The sequence below is a fragment of the Acanthaster planci genome, linkage group LG09 (assembly GCF_054643075.1).
Source record: "Acanthaster planci isolate LZ-2023a linkage group LG09, COTS_SCS, whole genome shotgun sequence".
In the NCBI taxonomy this organism is placed as follows: domain Eukaryota; kingdom Metazoa; phylum Echinodermata; class Asteroidea; order Valvatida; family Acanthasteridae; genus Acanthaster; species Acanthaster planci.
Genome location: NC_141785.1, coordinates 21,231,035 through 21,249,475, shown reverse-complemented (window position 1 = coordinate 21,249,475; position 18,441 = coordinate 21,231,035). Strand labels below are relative to the sequence as shown.

At 39.2% G+C, this 18,441-nt stretch overlaps 2 protein-coding genes across 7 annotated transcripts in view; both read left to right on the top strand.

The window, feature by feature from the left end:
• LOC110985433 (GATOR1 complex protein DEPDC5-like) overlaps window positions 1-8,306 on the top strand; it is a 33,954-nt gene extending 25,648 nt beyond the window's left edge. The window contains exons 24-31 of one of the 3 annotated variants that reach the window (XM_022246451.2): window positions 730-840; window positions 2,220-2,464; window positions 3,467-3,602; window positions 3,869-3,977; window positions 4,200-4,481; window positions 5,088-5,254; window positions 5,939-6,168; window positions 6,537-8,306. In XM_022246451.2, the coding sequence (XP_022102143.2) occupies window positions 730-840; window positions 2,220-2,464; window positions 3,467-3,602; window positions 3,869-3,977; window positions 4,200-4,481; window positions 5,088-5,254; window positions 5,939-6,168; window positions 6,537-7,026 (1,770 nt within the window). In that variant the 3' untranslated portion in view covers window positions 7,027-8,306. Of the gene's footprint in view, window positions 1-729; window positions 841-2,219; window positions 2,465-3,466; window positions 3,603-3,868; window positions 3,978-4,199; window positions 4,482-5,087; window positions 5,255-5,938; window positions 6,169-6,536 lie in introns of those variants that run through there. The other 2 variants (XM_022246452.2, XM_087140893.1) reach the window with 2 other exon arrangements.
• Window positions 8,307-9,374: 1,068 nt separating this feature from the next.
• On the top strand, window positions 9,375-18,129 carry LOC110985453 (DC-STAMP domain-containing protein 2-like). 4 transcript variants are annotated; one of them, XM_022246488.2, is made up of 8 exons: window positions 9,375-9,638; window positions 10,808-11,059; window positions 11,206-11,564; window positions 12,225-12,420; window positions 13,308-13,471; window positions 13,673-13,843; window positions 14,150-14,300; window positions 14,865-18,129. In XM_022246488.2, exons 1-8 carry the CDS (start codon window positions 9,590-9,592, stop codon window positions 16,157-16,159), a joined length of 2,637 nt encoding a protein of 878 aa, XP_022102180.2. In that variant the 5' UTR covers window positions 9,375-9,589; the 3' UTR covers window positions 16,160-18,129. The 4 variants fall into 4 exon arrangements, with proteins under 4 accessions (XP_022102180.2, XP_086997023.1, XP_022102179.2 ...); XM_087140897.1 differs by having other exon boundaries at window positions 9,383-9,638; window positions 10,808-10,924; XM_022246487.2 differs by lacking the exon at window positions 9,375-9,638 and having other exon boundaries at window positions 10,066-11,059.
• The last annotated feature ends 312 nt before the right edge of the window (window positions 18,130-18,441 follow it).

Below are 18,441 nucleotides of genomic sequence, written 5' to 3'. Positions count from 1 at the left end.
TAAACTAAACCTTGATTCAGTTTTAAAGCACTTAAATAGCCAAACCACCTGTTACAGACTGTTGTGGAGTGCTGGGTTATGATTACTATTCAACTGACAATTTTCTTTCGACATAGAATTGTCAGAAATATTCAGAGTACTACCACATATTCTATTGAAATGCTTATTTGTGTTGCTTACTAATCAAACATATTTTTTGAGATTGTACATAATTGTAAATATCCCACAAATGACTTTTTAGTCTCAAATTTATAGCTGTTCTTTCATAGAATTTCAGTTCTTTTTCTCCAACACCATTATCTGAATTTGAAGATGCTGAAAGCATTGGGTAGAAGTAATTTTGCAACAACAGATAAAATTTCACATTCAGAAGTTTTGTAATAACCCACAACTGCCAATGTTTAAGAAACTGTAAAGCAAACCTGAAGTTGGTACAGATGGTCTAAGGCAAATCAACCAAGCCTCAAAACTAAATGCTACAACCTTCTGCTCAGTATTTCTAATGGGACTTACAATTTATTTGCTGGACACTGAAAGGTTTGTTAGAAGATCTGTACCCTTTGACTAGCACCTTTTATTTTGCTAATCTTGTTGTCTATTCACATCCCAACAGTAGTTGGGTTAAATGTTCAGCAGTTAACATGGTTTCCCTCTTTACAAACCTTCTCACCCTTTTAACTCTGTTCTACTAACACCCTGACCTTTGACCTCTGTTAACATCCATACTAGGCTGGCTCTTTTTCAATTAATCTTGGAACTGTGAAATCTGCTGAGCTTCGTCGGCACTCTGTTGTCACCACTCATGGTCACTCCAGGAAGAGTAGCGATGGTAGCCTAAAGGTACTAATCTATAGGACATTTAACAGCTTAGGTAACATTGGTTTTAAGTGCCAGGAAACTCAAGTACAATTTGGCTTTCTAGTCTAGCTTACTAGTATTCATCAACGAGCTTTAGTATCAGTGAGTGTTAGTCACTAACGAGTAAAGATTCATATATCTTTGAGTACTTATGATGAGTAACTACAAGTACTAAATGCATCCAAGTACCAAAACATGTATTTACTAATAGTGTACCTTGTAGGTTCATGTACCAATGCGTTTGGGTAATACTTCAGCTACCAAAAGTTAAGGTAGCAGACAAGTGCACCACTACATTAGGATACTGTTTTGTGAAGGTTCTTGTTTGTTAATTTAGATACTGACGTGTTCAGACACTAGAGACCTTTGGCTACTAATGATTGTGGGAACTATCAAGTTTCTGTACTAATACCATTAATTGGTGTTGCTGAGTGTAGATACATTTGCAAATGAATTCAGAATACAAGTGAGTTTAGATGCCCATGAATTGAGATACCATTGAGTAGAAGTGTCACTGAGGGCAAGTACCAATGAATTCAGGTGCCTAGTTCCCCCACATTTAGGTACTAAAAGTTTATTTTGGGGGAAAATGATTTCTCTTTTGTTTTGAGAGATCCCTCATTTTTGATCTTGCCCCATCCTCTGAAACAAGTCTTAACGATCTCTTGAGTAACAAAGACATGGTATTGCCTTATGAAAGCTTTAGTGGCTGATGAATATGTTTTCTTGAATCAACCGGGTGAATTTTGGAGTTACATGCAATTAAATATATGTCATCCAAGCTTTCTGTTTTTTCTGTAAATTTCACTCCGCAAGATTACTCTTCACTTTAAGATGTAATGGCTCGATGTGTAATAAATCATTAAAAGTTCTTTGACAAAACTTTAAAATGTAACAGGATCTTAAATAAGATGGCTGTAAGTAATCAAAGACACAGTGGAATGTGGTAAGCAGCGTCTTTGTGAAACTCTGTCCTTTTGGGAGCAAATCAAAATGCATGGAATCTTTCATCATGGTGTAATTTGACAACCAGAGATAGAAGCCATTTACTGTGGTCACACAATACTCATGGGTAGGCAGTACTTCCACGAATAAGGTGTCGTAATGTTCCAAATGCCCACGCGTGTCAAGCTGGAGAAAGGACGTGTGAGTGCAATGTCACTGCCGTTATAGAGTCTAATCAGATTAGTCCATACCATACCCTGCTCTGAATGCTCACAAGGGGGTTGTCTCTGCATGTGGATGTGAACTTTTTAACATTCTGTTCCAGCTATTCCTAGATGGAGCAGTCTGAAAGATTTTAACCTCATCCTCTAAAAAGCTTCTTATAGCGTCCATTTCTCGACCATCTTTTATCCCAGGGGCTGATTTCTGCCATGGCAAATCTTACCCCAAGCAGGCAACCGTCTGCCAGCACCCATCCCTCATCCAATCCTCCCTCTCAAATCACTGGGGCAACCTCTACTGACTTGGGTACCCCTCCTAGAAGCCTGAAGGAAGAAACAGAAGATAGTGAGACAGAGAAGGATGGAGAATGGGAAGAGAGGAGCAAACTAACACTTCTGACACCACTTTGGGAGATTGCTAAGGCCATGGGAGATCAACAGTAAGATGCTTCTTAGCTCATGACTTCTACATGTACCTGATTCATATTACTGTCTTTGAGGTTGTCATTTTGGCTTCTGTCCTGCTTGAGTGTTGTACAAACCTGCACGTTTTGCTATCGTAAGGGAAGCAACAATCTGTGGAATAGTTGACATAGTTTAGTCCCTTTTGTTGAGCTTTTAGCCATCTGTGGGTCTACTACCAAACTCCCTCTAGTGAATGAATCAATAGATGTATTTATAAAGAGGTTGTAGTGACACCAGGATATGAACAGTGGACCTTTAAGTTGCCAGTCCAGTGCATTACAGAAAAGGATAGCCACAATAATATTTCTTTGATACAATTTTTCTGCAACCTTATACTTTTCTTCAGCGTATAAAATCAATTTGACATTCCTTCTGGTTTAAATATATTTACAAAACATTTAAAATTGCCCATGCTTTTCCTGGACAACTTAGGGCGCTGTTGAAGTGATGTCATCTAGGGAAGACATGGCTCAGGGCATAGGTTTTTCTGTTCACATAGTGAGATCAGATTTTTTTGGAGAAAGGATTGCCTGCTTATTGCAGTGTACATGTACGTGTTCTTCATCAAGGAAAAGAAAACTTCTTGCGCAGACATCTATATAGAACGGGCATTTTCTGTGCACAAACCAGTGTAACATTGAGGTTTTCTTTCTGGACCACATCAGTGAGAGTTTTCTTCATGAATATTGAAATGTTCATTAGCATGAAAACTAAAAAGGCAGTAAAAAGGTAAGAATGAAAACGTAGGTAACTGAAACCAAAAGGTGCCTTGTGTAAGTTTCTCTTTAAAAATTGAATTGAAGAGACTCATGAAGTATTGGGACTTTATACATCCCAAATGTTTCACAAGTAAGGTTTGTACTAGGACTTTTGTCAGAACCATTAAGATATGTCCTAGAAACACCACCTTTTATTGACATGCCTTTCATTCAAACATTTAATTTTTCCTTCTCTTCTCCTTGCCTTGTCTTCTCCAGAAGCGGTGTACCGTTTCTCCCCTTAGATCAGAGAAAGCTACCATCCAATTGTTTTGTAGCCAATGAGGCTGTGCACTGGCTAATAACTAATCTCCAAGGAGATATAACACAAGATGAAGCTGTTGAAATACTTCAGGTTAGCAAGAAATCCTCTCCTAGACTTGTTATCAGTACACCTTGATTGGTACGAATGCCTAACATTGTATGTGTAGAATGTTTACCTAGTAGGCAATGCATGAACATGAAGGAATGAACAGTAAGAGATCTCACTTGGGAAACTCATGTCGATCATCAAGCTGAGTATAAACAATAATTGGCTATGGATTTTTGAACTCAAAATCCTTCTAATCGTGCTTGAGGAGTTGTGATTTTCTTAACGAATACATTTCTTGTAACTTTTAGAATGTCACTGCGGAAGGCTTGATATGCCATGCTTCAGGCAACCCCAATCACCCGTTCTGGAATGGTTTTTACTTGTATTACATGGTCAGAGAGGAAACCCATGTTAAAGGTTTGTTGACTTTGTTTCGTGAACTGCAGAATTATTGAAGCTGTACATTTTTGATGCCATCCCTGTTTAGTTTGTAACGTTTCCAGTATATGAACAAAGAGTAAAGAGCATATCTGTTTATTTTGTTTAATATCGCAATATTCCTAATTCCTCATGCACACTGTAATGATGATATTCTTCCACTGGTAATATTAATCATTTACATTTATCTGCTGCTGCCAGATAAGGCCAGAAAATCTCCATCCAGACACAGCTCAACATCCAGTAGTCACCATGGCAACAGTCACTCAGCAACAAACAACTTCCACAATGAGTGGTTTGAGGTAGCTGTCTGCAGCCCCCCTGCACCACCTTTGACCTCTGGTCAGTCCAATATCCCACAATTCCTGCTACCTGTCCTGCCACGCCCAGTCTCTCCGGCAACGGCAATCATGTCTAACTTTGTTGATACGATGCAAGATGCAAGGCTTGACACTGAGGATACTGAAGAGACAAATCCTGAAGGTGAGAATTATAGACATATGAAGACACACTACACAGAGATGCTTATAGAAAATATCAGATGTACTAATTAACATTCACTTGGTTTATCACAAATCATCAAAATATATTAAGCCGGTGTAGGTTTTTACAGTTTTGTCACATCTGTAACATTTTGTCAACATGCACTAACATCCTGTCATACCATCACTAATGCTCTTTTTCCGCACTCTTTAACACCTCTTCTCATACCTCTTTGCACTTTTTCCGCACTCTTTAACAACTCTTCTCATACCTCTTTGCTCTTTTTCCGCACTCTTTAACACCTCTTCTCATACCTCTTTGCTCTTTTTCCGCACTCTTTAACACCTCTTCTCATACCTCTTTGCACTTTCCTTTGTTTCACTTTTGACCCCTATTATGCTCTGGTTGTTCCCACTTTGTACCCCCTCGCTCCTTACATTGTATCCTTTGTGACCCTGCTTGTGCCCTCATACCATTCGTTTACCCCCATACCACTTTCCATGTACCCTTCTTATAACCCTCTCTAGCATGCTTAACCCCTCTCATTCACCCTCTGTCAACCCAGTCTACCTCTGACACCCACCTGTTATATCTTTCCTTATGTAGTCCTCAAACCAGCATCATTGAGGAGCTTACTATTTGACAACTACACAGTGAAGACAGACCGTGTAGAATGGTGTCATATCAACTATAATGGCTGTTATTGTGTGGATGAAGCTTGGGGCTTTCAAGTGGAGTGGTTGGTATCCACACCAAGTCTCCTGGTAGAAGTGGTATGTTCACGTACATGTCCCTCTCCGTTGTCAGTTTTCACTTTGAATTTCAAACTTCTGGATGATTGTTTGCCCGCTGATTTTGCATTTCTGCTTTTCTTGCAAAGAACATTGACATGAAGCCATGGAGGTTTCGTATCAACCCACATCCTGCTTCCTGGTAGTGCTTAATGTAGACATGTAAAAAGCAGTCAAATAGCAACCAACATAGAGTGTTATATATGCGTATTGTCAACTTTGCCAGGGCAAAGACTATTGAGGTATACTTTTTTTTTCCAAAATGATTACTTTTTCAAGAACATTTTGGTCTGTATGTTGATTTTCTCTGTCATATGTCAAAGCCCTATACAACGTATATCAAATGAATGCAATGACATATAAACCTTTGGGTGTAATTTTGAGTATGGGTTTTGCCCTTATATCGATGTATATTCATAACACTTTATACTCAGGCAAAACCTGTACTTCAAATTCTCATGTTCCTGACCCAAAGTCATATTGAAATTTGGTTGTAACATTATTTCCAAAAGTGTGATTGTGTGAGATAACGCTTCTTTTCTGTTGTCCACGAGATGACCCTTCCTTTGTACATGTACTTGCTACCACATATAGTTCTCACGTTTCTTTTGCTAATACATGTTTCACTGGCTATCTACTTCTGAACATTTTTCCCTTCTGTTTCAGCTCCAAGGATGGGCTCGTAAAGCTGTCCAGTGTGGTTTCCATCTTGTTCCTGCTCCTATGGATGCCTTTAACCAGTGTCCTCACTTCAATAATCCCCTTGCCTGTCCTCGGTTCATCCCTCTCAACATACAGTGTCTCCTACCAGACCAAGGTCAAAGGTTATTTGAGGGGTTTGACCCCAGCAGTCAGGAGAGGAGAGTGTATTTATTTCAGGAGACCATACTAAAAAGGCATGTTTCATTATTTGAATATTGTTGAATTGCAGCATATGACTGATTTCTATAACGATCGCCGCTTATGCTATGTAGACGAAGAACATTTGGAATCAAATTGTTTCATGATATTTCCAATGAAATTCTGTTGGAGTCAAGATACTGCAGGGTGTAGGCAGAAAATGCTGTTTGATGTGCCAGTCATGACTATTGAAACATTTCACCAGTGGTTAGAGTAAGTTCTGAATTTAAATACAGTGCCACCTTTGGTACTGACAATTTGCTCTGTTGTTATATCAGCGCTATTACCTGCTAACCTTGAGTACGTTTACAAGACTATCACATCTTACATTGAAATTCTTCCATAATCTCTGTCCTATTTACAGGTTTGGTTTCATCAAGGCCACTGAACCATTCCATCTCACCCCCATCACATCCCAGCATTCTAACCAAGACCAAACCCAGTACGTTCACATGACTGGCATGGCGCTCATCCTCATTGTCCCATCAACCAATCAGGACACAACGTTCTGGGACGACCCTTTGCCCATTTGCCACAAGTCATACAGGAACAGTCCAATGGACCAAGAGGGAGCAGGGACCACCATCAAAAGAGAATGCAGTCAGAAAAGGATGCCCACTCTGAAACAGGTAGCCAGTCATGAACGAATACCAAATTTGGTGGCAGAAGTGGGATTCTTGTGGGTGCCCAACTACCTGCTGACCAAACGGTGGCGTACAAGTTCCTGTGGAGATGAAAAGTTACAAGAGAGACTGCTGCAGGATTTCACCAGCTTCTGTGAGAATGGTAATGATCGATTGAAGGACTTTTGGGAGAAAAGTCACAAGGTTTTCCAACTTGGAAATAAAGAGTAGAAATTATCTTGTAAACATTTGCCAACTGGAATGAAACCATCTCACAAAGCCATCTTGAAGCAAATCACTTTCCAAACAGATGAAAAGAATGACTGCTGAAAACCAGTGCTTTAGATTTGTTTCAGTAAATTTCTAAAGAAAGTATTAAATAGGATTATTTGTATAAAGCTGCCAGTCTTGGCTGTTTCTAAATGTAATTTTTTAAGCATAAAAATTCCATGATGTCCAAAGACAGATAACCCAGTATTTTTGCTCATAATTTTTGCCAACATTTGAACTCTATGCAATTCACCAATAAGCATTCCTCGTTCAATTTAATCCTGACGCATTGGACTTTTCCAGGCACCGTGTTTCAAATCCATATTTTTATAACATTTGGAACAGTAATGTGATTTTGTGCAAAGCTTAAAATCAGTATTTACCGTGTGAATCAGAACCCATCATAAAGAAATGAGCATCCAAGTCTCATTGTTTAAAATGATTTGAGAACCAATACTATCCCATTCTATGGAACTAATGTACTTCTTATGCCTATGTAGTCCTGAGCTTTGATGTATATTGTGCCAAAATTAACACTTATTTGTCATGCCAGGTGTGGTGCTTGGGAAATGTAGTCTGAAGATTCTTTTCTTAAGATAAATAAAGTGAAATATGAATATGTAGATGTGAAAGCTGTCTTTGTACAATCTCTGCTAATCTGTGCATGAATTTTTTGTAGATTTGTTTTGATATAATTAATTTTTCATTAAGGTTTCTAATAAATTATAATATTTTCTATTGATTTATATCCATGTTATATATAGTTTTGCTTTCAAACAGTAATTAGGTTTCCGAATCGATATTTGTAGCGTTTATGTATACGCACTGCGCATTGATTTACACCCACTGCTTTAAAATAAATTTTGAACTTCTAATTTTATTCATTCTAGAAGAAAATCTCCCTAAAAGGGATTGTTCATAATACCCTCATATTCTCTTCTTCTTATGTTCTCTTTTGAGGTTATTTTCTTCTTTTTTAATCTCTATATAATCAATTTTTGTTATACCAAAGATAGTTTATGTATCCAGTGTTGATACTATATTTGAAAGTGAATATTTGAAGGTAGCCCTACCACGGAAGCCTTGATATTTTGCTTGTCTTATGTATGTGCAATGTGGAACAACAGTTGTCTGTTTGCTTTTGCTGATAAATTGAAGTCTTTTGAATTACTCAAAACAGAGAATTGCAAGTGAATTTCTCGATTAAAAGAAATATTGTTTCATATTACCTACAAATTGAATCAAGATGTCTGATATCGATACATTTGTGGTGAACGTACTTCTATGAAAGTTTAATTCCTTTTATTGATTTATGCTCAGCAACGAGCGTTTCCATCAGAAATGATCGCCAATAACCCTTAGTTTCTAATTCTGTATTTGGTGCTGATTTGAATTCAAAGTAAGACCGCGCCAAAGAAAAAAATCATGTGACAACTACTATTTTTGTTCTGTTAGTAACTTTTTTCCGAACTGTATTTCGAGAGTAAACTCCGATCAGTGACAGAACTGCTTTCCATGAAGACCTTCAGATTTATATTTCGAGTCGAAGGCTCACAAGGGCGCCTCAGGCAGCCGCCAAACGGCCTACATCTGGAGAGAGGAGACAATAAGAAGCAGTGACAGTTTTAGAGGTGGGAGGAAAACCCCCAGAGGAATATTCTAGGTAAAACCCACAGAATCAGGTAGGAACTGAAAGCCGAATCTAGATGGAGACCGGGCCAGGAATCGAACCCGGGACCACAAAGGTGAAAGGTGAGGAAAGAACTACGCCAACTTAATTCTCTGTTCAGTGATATACAGTGGTATCCATACGGTAGTTGAAAGACCATGCTAAGACCACTTTAAGGAAAAAGACCAACTGAAAACGCAATTAAAATATGTGCGCAATTTGTCTATATAATTATTTAGTGCAAGCTAATGTACCAACGAATTCTTCAATTGACTGATTTTTTCCTAAATGTGACCTCCCTGAAGTTTGTCGCTACCTTAGTACAATGGCACATTCAGTTTGACATGGCGTTGAGTGTCTCATATCAAATCCAAGACGAAATTGCCTTTGTTCTTGGAAGTTTATCGCTGCTTTTCCGACGATAGTAAAATGTGTGAAAGTTCACCCAATAGACATCGTTTTAACATTTAAACCCTGAAAAAAACTGAAAGAAGTTGACACTCCAAGGAAGTAAGAATTTCATGTGTAAACAATCTCACTTCCCTCCATCCTTTTCCCCAAATAACCCCGGAATCACATTCAAGGATGTTTGTTATATGACAGGTATTGGGAATTTCCCTACAAAGTGAAAGTTTAACTGAAAGAGCTGTTCCGGATGTTTCCATAAACTTGCGTTGAACAATAACTGGGCAGTTCATGGCTTGGAAGGCCTATAAAACGGTTTCACAGTCAGGTGTCGGATAAGAAAGTGGAGTGAAATAAAGTGGGAGACATCAATGATCGTGACATCAGCGAGATATTGGTCACTGAAAAAGTATAAAAACGGACACTGGCACTTGAGTTTTGTTAAACACGATGAAGAAAGTCACCAAGCTGTACTCTCCTGAAGGAAAGGATTTCAAAGGTGAGTTGATCTTGGGAGAACAAAGGAGCCATTGCATCTATGACGTAATTAGATCCACTTTTGCTACGTGGTGCTATAAGCACTTTCTGACCACTTCAATTACTTTGTAAGCAAATGCTTTTGTAAGATTTATTTCATTTTCAACTAATTTTTATTTGTGATGTACACAAATGCTATAAAGTAAACAATGTAATCAAGGAAAGAGCGTCCCGATCTCTGACTTTGAAGTGCACCACTGCAACAACCATCAAAAGGTGTAAATGAATCAACATTTAAACATTGGTTTTCTCAAATTAGGAATCAATAAACAACTAATCTGAAATATGAATCAAGTGCGGGCCTATTTCCCCTATTTTTATATCCAAAGTTTTCAAAAACTTCACTCTGGATTGGCAAACATTTTTCATTAATGCGCACAATTAATTTGCTTCTCCATGTTAAAAACTGTGTGGATACTGAGGCGGTGAGAATCAGGTGCTCGTTTGTCATGACTTGTAACAAGATGCTATCTCATTTGAATGCGACAGGCGTAACTGTAGGCAATAAATAACACAGTGATGATGCTGTTTTTTGGGTAGCTGAACTTCATAGTGCAATAATATCAACCGGCACTCGTTTCCTGAAAAACAAAGACAACACTAAATTCCGTTACAGGTCCATTTGGGCATGGAATCCGGGTTGTTGAATTGTCTGATAGGCTTTCTTTTTGTTCCTTGGTTATCCCGAACAATACAGTGCATCGTGTGGATAAAATCCAGTAGAACAGTATCTCGTATGGTGAATAAGTATTCTACACCAACCTGTGTCTAATAAATTATTGATGTCATCACCTTAATAATATTGATCAAGGTAACCCATTTTAATGATTTGATATTTTATACGAATCCTCCAAAATCATGTAGTTAAGCCCTTCGGGGGGTGGCTTTATATTTAAGGATTAGGAAGGTGTATTGAATCGGTAAATAAAGTACGACAACTACAAAAGAACAATTTTTAGAACCAAGATTCAGTTCCTGTACACCATACTTAACTAAGAGGTCAATAATGATAACTTTCTTACACGCAAAACCCATTTCGAGGTTTGGCATTATTTATTGCTGTTTGTGAATAAATGCTTCCTTTTTACCCAAATGAACTTATCGTACGTTATTTACTTCGTACATCAACAGTAAAAGTCAAGGGATTATCAAGTGTCCCAAGGGCTCAAGATGACAGTGACATGCAATCAAACAACGATGCCGAGGCACCCCAACCTGGTTATCGATACTTTACACCTCAGCCTGACCGTAAGAGACCTCTTCTCCCCCCGGTGCCTAGTACTTCAACACCTGCTGTCCATCCAAAGATCAGAGAGGATGATGCTCAGCAGAGCATTAAAGAATCTTTCTCAAAGGCCACAGCACTTGTTGACACCAATAAAGGTGAGTTCGTCTCCAACCCTCACTACGACACATATGCTATCTTATAGACAAAGTTTGCACACCATTGACTGATTTATTAATTGATTTTAGTGTACAGAATAATTACTCATCCTTTTACTTACTGCCTTCCACCAATTTTGTTTCAGGTAAAAAAAGCAACGCTGGTCTCCTTCCTCCTTCCTTGAATCCAGAGCACCGTCCAGGCACTCGACCCCAGTTCCTAACACCTCAACCAACTCGCCATAATTCCAACCTAGTCGACCGGACTCCATCCGTCAACGATGGCTCTCCTGTTGGCCCTGACGCCCGTCCAGCTCTGAAGAATGAACACCTCACTTTTCTTAACAGTTCGGATAGCCCCGATCTATCCCGTTCACCTAGCCCCCATACCCCAATAAGCCCCCTGGCAGCACCTGCACACAAAACCAAAAAGACTGCTTCTCAACACAGCTTAGACTCTGGGCTTACGACAGAATCTTCCCCGTCTCCGTCTCCCAACATCCCGGTAAGTCCCCAAGCCAGATTTGTAATGAGCTTAAGGGTATGAACTCAGGGGACTAGACTAAGTTGGAGCAGGAGATACAGACGAGATTTGAAAGAGAAAAACACTGAACTTCATCTGCCAAATCATGTCATAATAATAAATTTGAGTTTGCCAAAGAGACAAGAGTACAGAGGACTTGTGATTACTGGCATGATAACTGAAGTTATGGAAAAGTTATCTGTTACAAAATGATTGAGAATGGTGTTAAAACAAAGTTCCCAAGCATTATCTGCTATTGTGATTGGGAAAATATCCAAGAATCCATTCAACTACAACGTAGAAATGGGTAGTAGCAATTGCTTCAGATGTGTCATTTACTTTTAAGAACTTGGCCCAAAAGATTTACTAACACACCGTAAAAAAATACTACTTGATTTATGGTAAAAATGCCCAAATGTTAATGTTGTCTAGTAACTATATATAGCTTTGTTTTCAAAAGCGCATTTTGGTGTTGCTCTCAACAGGGATCTTGAGATTATTACTTAAAACATTTTTATTACCCTTGAACTGTACAAACAGTTATAAGTTTTTCAATGGCTACCCGAGGGAAAACTTAATCAGATGCGTTCATTGTCGTCGCGTTGAAATCATCCTTATCGTTTGTGTTTCCTTTCTTTTCAGTTTCTCAAAGAAATCTTCCTGAGTGACCGTAAATCACACCGTAAGCTGAAGAGGATCGTCGGCGCTCTGACCGGCCTAGTCCTTGGCGGGTTCCTGTTTCTCGGACTCTACCTTGGACTAGAATACAGCCTCGTCGCTTCCATCGTCATGACCATCATGGCAACGATCATCATGTCTCTGACACTTGCGTTTAGTGGTGAGCACAATTCTTAGTCTCCTCTCGAGTAAAATGTCCTACCTTTTGCTTGCTGGTGAATGCTGATCTCTGTTACATTGTTAAAGATGTTCAAAGCATGATGATCACGCATTTACCCGTATGCGCAATCGTTTGCACGTTCGTCTGACCCATAGGTCTCAAATTTTCTTTCTAAGTAAGAAATGTCAGCATAGCCGTCTTTAGTATGAGGCCTTGGGTACTCACTTGTACTCAATGAACTCATTAAAAGTAGGCATTTTTGCCCAACAAGAACCAAGATCATAACACCAGATCACAATTGTGTGAGAGACACGTCCATGGGAAACGGTTGCAGCGGTTGGACAGTGGTTTTCATAGTCTCATGCATTTCTAACCGCATCCCGTAACGTTCTGACGCACTGTGGACTTTCTATGGAGGCCGGGGGGGCACCAGTTGAAGTGTGAGGACATCAGTTTATGTACTACGACCATAATGTTATCACAATAAACTGGGAAAGTTCACTGAATTTAACTTTGATGATTTACAGTTTCACGCACACACGGTCGATTACACAAGGTTTCCTTAATACAATAAGGAATAACCAGTACAAAAGTGTTTGCAGGCAAGACATCACTAAAAGACCAGGCACAAAACCTGTTACAAATGACAGCGAGAAAAGGAGATCTTTGTTGCAGTTCATCTCTGAATAGTTTGTTACTTGAATCCACTCTTATAGGGTCTTGTGATGTTCTTGAGATGGTCGTAAGGAGTCTCAACTAAAGCACTAATGCAGTCCGAATTCTGTGCTCTCTGCATTGCAAAACAGATGAAAATTAAGAAATTTAAATTACAGTCTGTTTTAAGTGAAACTGAGAAAGCATTAAATTTTGTTGATTTTGTTCTTCAGTTCGAGCCCGTTGTGTAGCGGCCTTGATGATTCCTACATTATGTACCTCAAGAGGGCGGGCTGCATTCCTTGCGATCATTGTAACCTTACTTCTGACTGGTCCGATCGGTAACATCTACACTAACGCTAAAGTGACGTCCAATTCGTTGAGTTGTAGTGCAGAGGTAAGCAGTGTGAAAACTCTTAATCGATTTAAAATTAGACTTTCACTCAGTCCTCTGGGATCACATGCGTCAAGCGGCACCAAAGTAATCTGGTGTTTAGGTGTCGGGTACACCGTCGCAGGTATAATGTACATTTATGCAACCTTTGTGACTTGATGAAAGCTCAGTTTATAGCATTTACCTTAATATTTTTGTTGCCAGCTGGCACAGAACCAGACTCTACTCATTAGAGATGTCGCCAGGGAAATATTCGATGTGTACGTCCAGACCCTCATGGACAGCGTAAGAAATTTGCAGGAAGCCTCGGCGACTTTTCAAGCTGCCTTTCAGCCGGTGGAAAACGCCCTCAACGAATTCTTGGAAACTCTTGGAGTGAGTGAAATACACACGATCTGAAAAGATATGCGAAAGTTTCTTTGGGATAAACCTAGAAAGGGCCAAACCAATTTCACTGTTTCTGAATTCTCAATAACATATGAATGAAATAAACACAGTCCAACACCAACAGAATTTAAGATTCTGTACAATGACACGTAAGCTGTTGCTAAATAAATTTTAAGTCTATTTGAAATGTTAACTTTTTGATTTAATTTCTCATAGGGAAGATATGAATTTGAATATTGTTTTACCCTTCGTAAGTGTGTCTTCAATGAGTATCGTTTTGTCATTTGTTCTCAGAACGCTAAAGAGACAGTTAGAGATACCGCTAGTCGGTGTGAACAAGTAATCAACAGAGCTTATGAAGATTGCATTCAAGCATCAAACGATGGATACAGAGGCTGCAGGAACTCCTTAGGTCGAGTGCCAAACTTTGGAAACGCTCGATTAAGTAAGTCTCTCAAAGAATTGTGGCAACAGTCAATGGAATATTGATGAACAGAACTTTTAACAACGCCTGACGAATATTTTGTTGATGAATATACTCTCTTAATTGAAAGATTGAAATTAGGGACAAGACGTTTAAGAGTGAAAATCACTCTGATTTTAGACCGAAAAAGGCTGAAAATAGCCCCTTCTGGTGGAAGCTCGAGTGAAATTTTAATCTTTTGGAGTGACAAAATTTCACTCCAATTCGTCTGGTCCTTAATTTCCATCGGAGGGACTGAATTTTCACTCGAATAGAGTGAAATTCCACTCTTTGGGATTTAGAGAGTAATCATGCTGGGTATCTATAGGTGAATTACAATCAGTGCACTATTTTTGAGCAATTTGCTCGTTAAGTGTAAAGTTAAACTGTAGTTGACATTGCAGCTGTTGTTTTGTGCAACTCAATTTATGAGGCGTGCATTCGTACATTGCTGTCGGCATGTAGCATATTTGGGATAATTTAAGAAACAGTTGAGCTTTAAAATTAGGATAGTGCTAAATAGGATTTTCCTCCGTTTTTTTCCAGATGAAGCTTGTAACAGTTTTAATAACTTCCGACAGGAAGTCTGTGACAACTTAGGAAACACCGATGTCGTTTGCGAAGTTCCAACATTTGTTGATAATCTGTTGGACAGAGCCGACAGGGTCATTCAGAAAGCTCTGAATGACATCCTCCAACTGTTCAATACTGACGTGGACTTCGAATCCTACTGGGAGAATCGACTTAATCAGAGTCAGACCTTCGATTCCATCCAGGCTGCCATCCAGCAAGAACTGGAAGACTCTTTCTCTTTCCTGAATTTGGCCTTTGCTGTAATCGATAAGATCCTAGCTCTGTCCATAGTCTTTTTGCTCATTCGATCTTACCAGTATCACAGTAAGTATCACACCAAAGATAACTTTGACAACTGCTACATAACTGAAGAGTTTAAACTCCTGGACGAAAGGCGACAAAAGTCTGGCCTAGAACCGCTTCTGCCCCTGAAGAAATCGGAAAGACGTCAACTGATCAACTCATCTGCGGTGTCGCTTAGCAAGCCAGAGAAAGGTCTCTTCAAGTTGGGTCTTGTGACGGTCCTTCTCCACGCTGTCATCGCAACTATTCTTATCGTAGCCGATCACGGTCTGTTCTGGTTATTGTCGCTTATTTCTCGTCACGGCAGGGTGAGATTTGAGATCTCAGGTGAAGGAGGTACCGATCTGACAATCGGCGGTTCGGGGGTTCTGTCTCCACTTATTCAATCTCTGTTTGTAGCAGGATTTGAGGCTACCAATGAGTTTAATGTTTCACTGGACACGGAGCGCTGCCTGCCTAATCCCGTCCCTCCCAATGAAATCCTTTCAGTAGGAATCGGGGTGCTGTATCTTATTGCGTTAGTCATGGTTCTACTCCAGGCTTATGCCTTGCGCCTGCGACGGAGAATTGCCTCCTATTTCTACCCAGAGAGAGAGCAAGAGAGAATTCAATATCTGTACAACCACACCCTTCAAAGACGACAGAATCTCTTCAAGATTCTGAAGCAGAGAATCAGGCAGACGAAGCATGAGATGGAGGTTGAGCAGAGAGTTAGTTTCGTAGCTTACCTTTCAGCAAAGTATCCATTCTGGAGGAGAGTCTTTCGTTGGTTAGGTCAAGAGAAACGGGTGTGTCTAGGCTGTGCAGATGTGGACAATGGGACCTTCAAATCGTGTGGTAATCCTGACTGTAGCGGACTGTACTGCCGTGAATGCCTTCATGAAATTAACAGCACATGTACGTTATGTCAGGAGATCGTTGCTGGGAGCGACCAGTCAAGAGGGGTTGTTGAGCACAGAGTCTGAACGACCACCTGGAAAGAATCAGTTTGATTGGCTGGATAGCTGACAACGAATGCGATGTAATAAAAAGAACAATCAAGCTAAGATTGTCCTCTTCAAAACCATGTAACCGATAAGCACCACAATAAACATTTTATATTTAAACTTGGCAGGACTTGCTTACACCAGTTAGGGACACACTTCATGACTGTGTCGATAAGTGAGCTATTATGCGCTCATTGTCTCTTATTCAAGGCTTTAAACGAGCAAAATCCGCGTGCAGGAGGGTTTTAAACTTCATAGAAATTTTTACAGAGTAAGATGTGGATGTGCAAAACGCCGACCTTCATAATTTTAATTCTCAGCAATGCATGCGTACTTCGTATTGTTATATTGTTATTTCAAACTATAAATTTCTCCCTTTTTCATTACTGCCAACCAAGAAATCTGAGGAATTTCCTGCAGTGTCATGCATTTACTCTCCAATACAGTCCGGGTAAACGCAGTATCATGTTAAATCTACAGTAAAATTGGTTGTAAACTTGTAAAATTATGAAATTGGGAAAATAATAAAAACAATTATGGTGTGTGTTTGTAGAAGGACTAATAAGTAATACGACTACAACATAGGGTACAAACACAGTACAGTTTCAAATAACTCAAAAACGGAATAGAGTTATGCTGGCGTCTTCTGGTGTCGCAGAGACTTGCTTTTGTTATTTTAATTTAGTTACGACGAATGCCGAAAGGTTTACCAGAGCTTATCCCAGTGATACGAAACTCTCAGTGTCCTCGGAGGACGCGTTAACAAATAACCTCAATTACCGTAGTGCTCGAAGCTTATCACTGGTTTACCACTGCTGTTGAAAAATGTGAAAGTTCATTGGAATCTTAAAATAGATGTAAGAGGAGAACAGGAAGGTCTTCTTACTGAGAATGAACGTCAGTAGATTAACCATAAGACGGTTTCTGTCTGCATGCAATCAAGTTATTTGATTTGCAGGTTTTACGTTAAAAAAAGAAAGAAAAACACAAGGTTAAAGAAACCAAGAACATGACGATTAATACTCCTTCTATGAGACCAAACTTCTAAGAAGCATGGAAATCCAGTCTCTTTGGAGTTGTTCGATATGCGTTTAACAAACATGAAAAACGTAAAAAAAAAAGATGAAAAAATAATAATAATTGTGGGTTGCTTCTCCTTTCATATTGACCATAATTCTGAGAAGCATAGGAAGTTGGTTTCCATAAATGGCCAAACACAGTGGTGTCCAGGAAATGAACCAGCAAAAATTCAACACTGAACTCGCGCTCAGAATAAATAGTTGCAAAATCACTTATAGGGGGCGCTCTTCGATGGAAACGCTGCTCAGTGGATTGACCCGTCTCTGGAAAACCGCCAACAGTATTAAAGAAAAAGCGCGTCCTTTCAGCTTGGGCTGTGCACTTGCATGTTTTTACTTTTTCTAGTTCACTCTCCAGCAAAATAGATTTTGTGCTCTTAATCCAATTCGCTGCCCAGAAAGGACAAAAACATCATTATGTTTCTACCGAATCGAATGAAGCGTCACATCGGCATCTTTTCCCGACGGCTAGTAATATACACAATCGTCTGCTATATTCAAAGATTGCTTTTAGTCCTAATGCAAATTTTAATCCGTTTCTTAGCAACTGAACTTGAAACAATTGGCATTGTGAAAATGTTCCAAATAAAAGAAGCATGGGACATGGCTTAATTGTCAAATCTATCTTGTAATTTTGCATTATTACTAGGGCAGTAAAGAGTCAGTGATTTGCTTATCGCATACTGTAAGCAAAACATTTACTCATATCATTAATTCCTCCTTCTTGGCTGGTATTGTTCACTTTCAACGACAAAAAATGGCTAAAGCCAATTTGCTGTAACTTTCTGTATTATTTGTAATGGTTTAACAAATCATGTATTAATTGATTTCGATAATGTGGAAAAATAAATAAACCTTGAAGCCTTGAAATTGGTGAGATGCGTCTCTTTCTGTTGAGTTTAAAAAGTCACATTCCTTACAATTATTTCTTCTGCTATGGAAATGATTCAATGAATTATCTTCCTCCATGGTTACTGATGATTACAAGTCTCACACATTCCCTTATTGAGCCTCTCAAATCGTACTCACACTGACGCATCATTTCATGTTTGTTTTGATCTATGTCAGGTACTTCGAACGTCCCCGAAAAGTGCAGTTTAATCAGAAGCTGTTCCGGAAATGTTTTCATACACTACGTTGAATTATGACTAGGCAGTTCATGGCCTATAAAACGGGTGGACC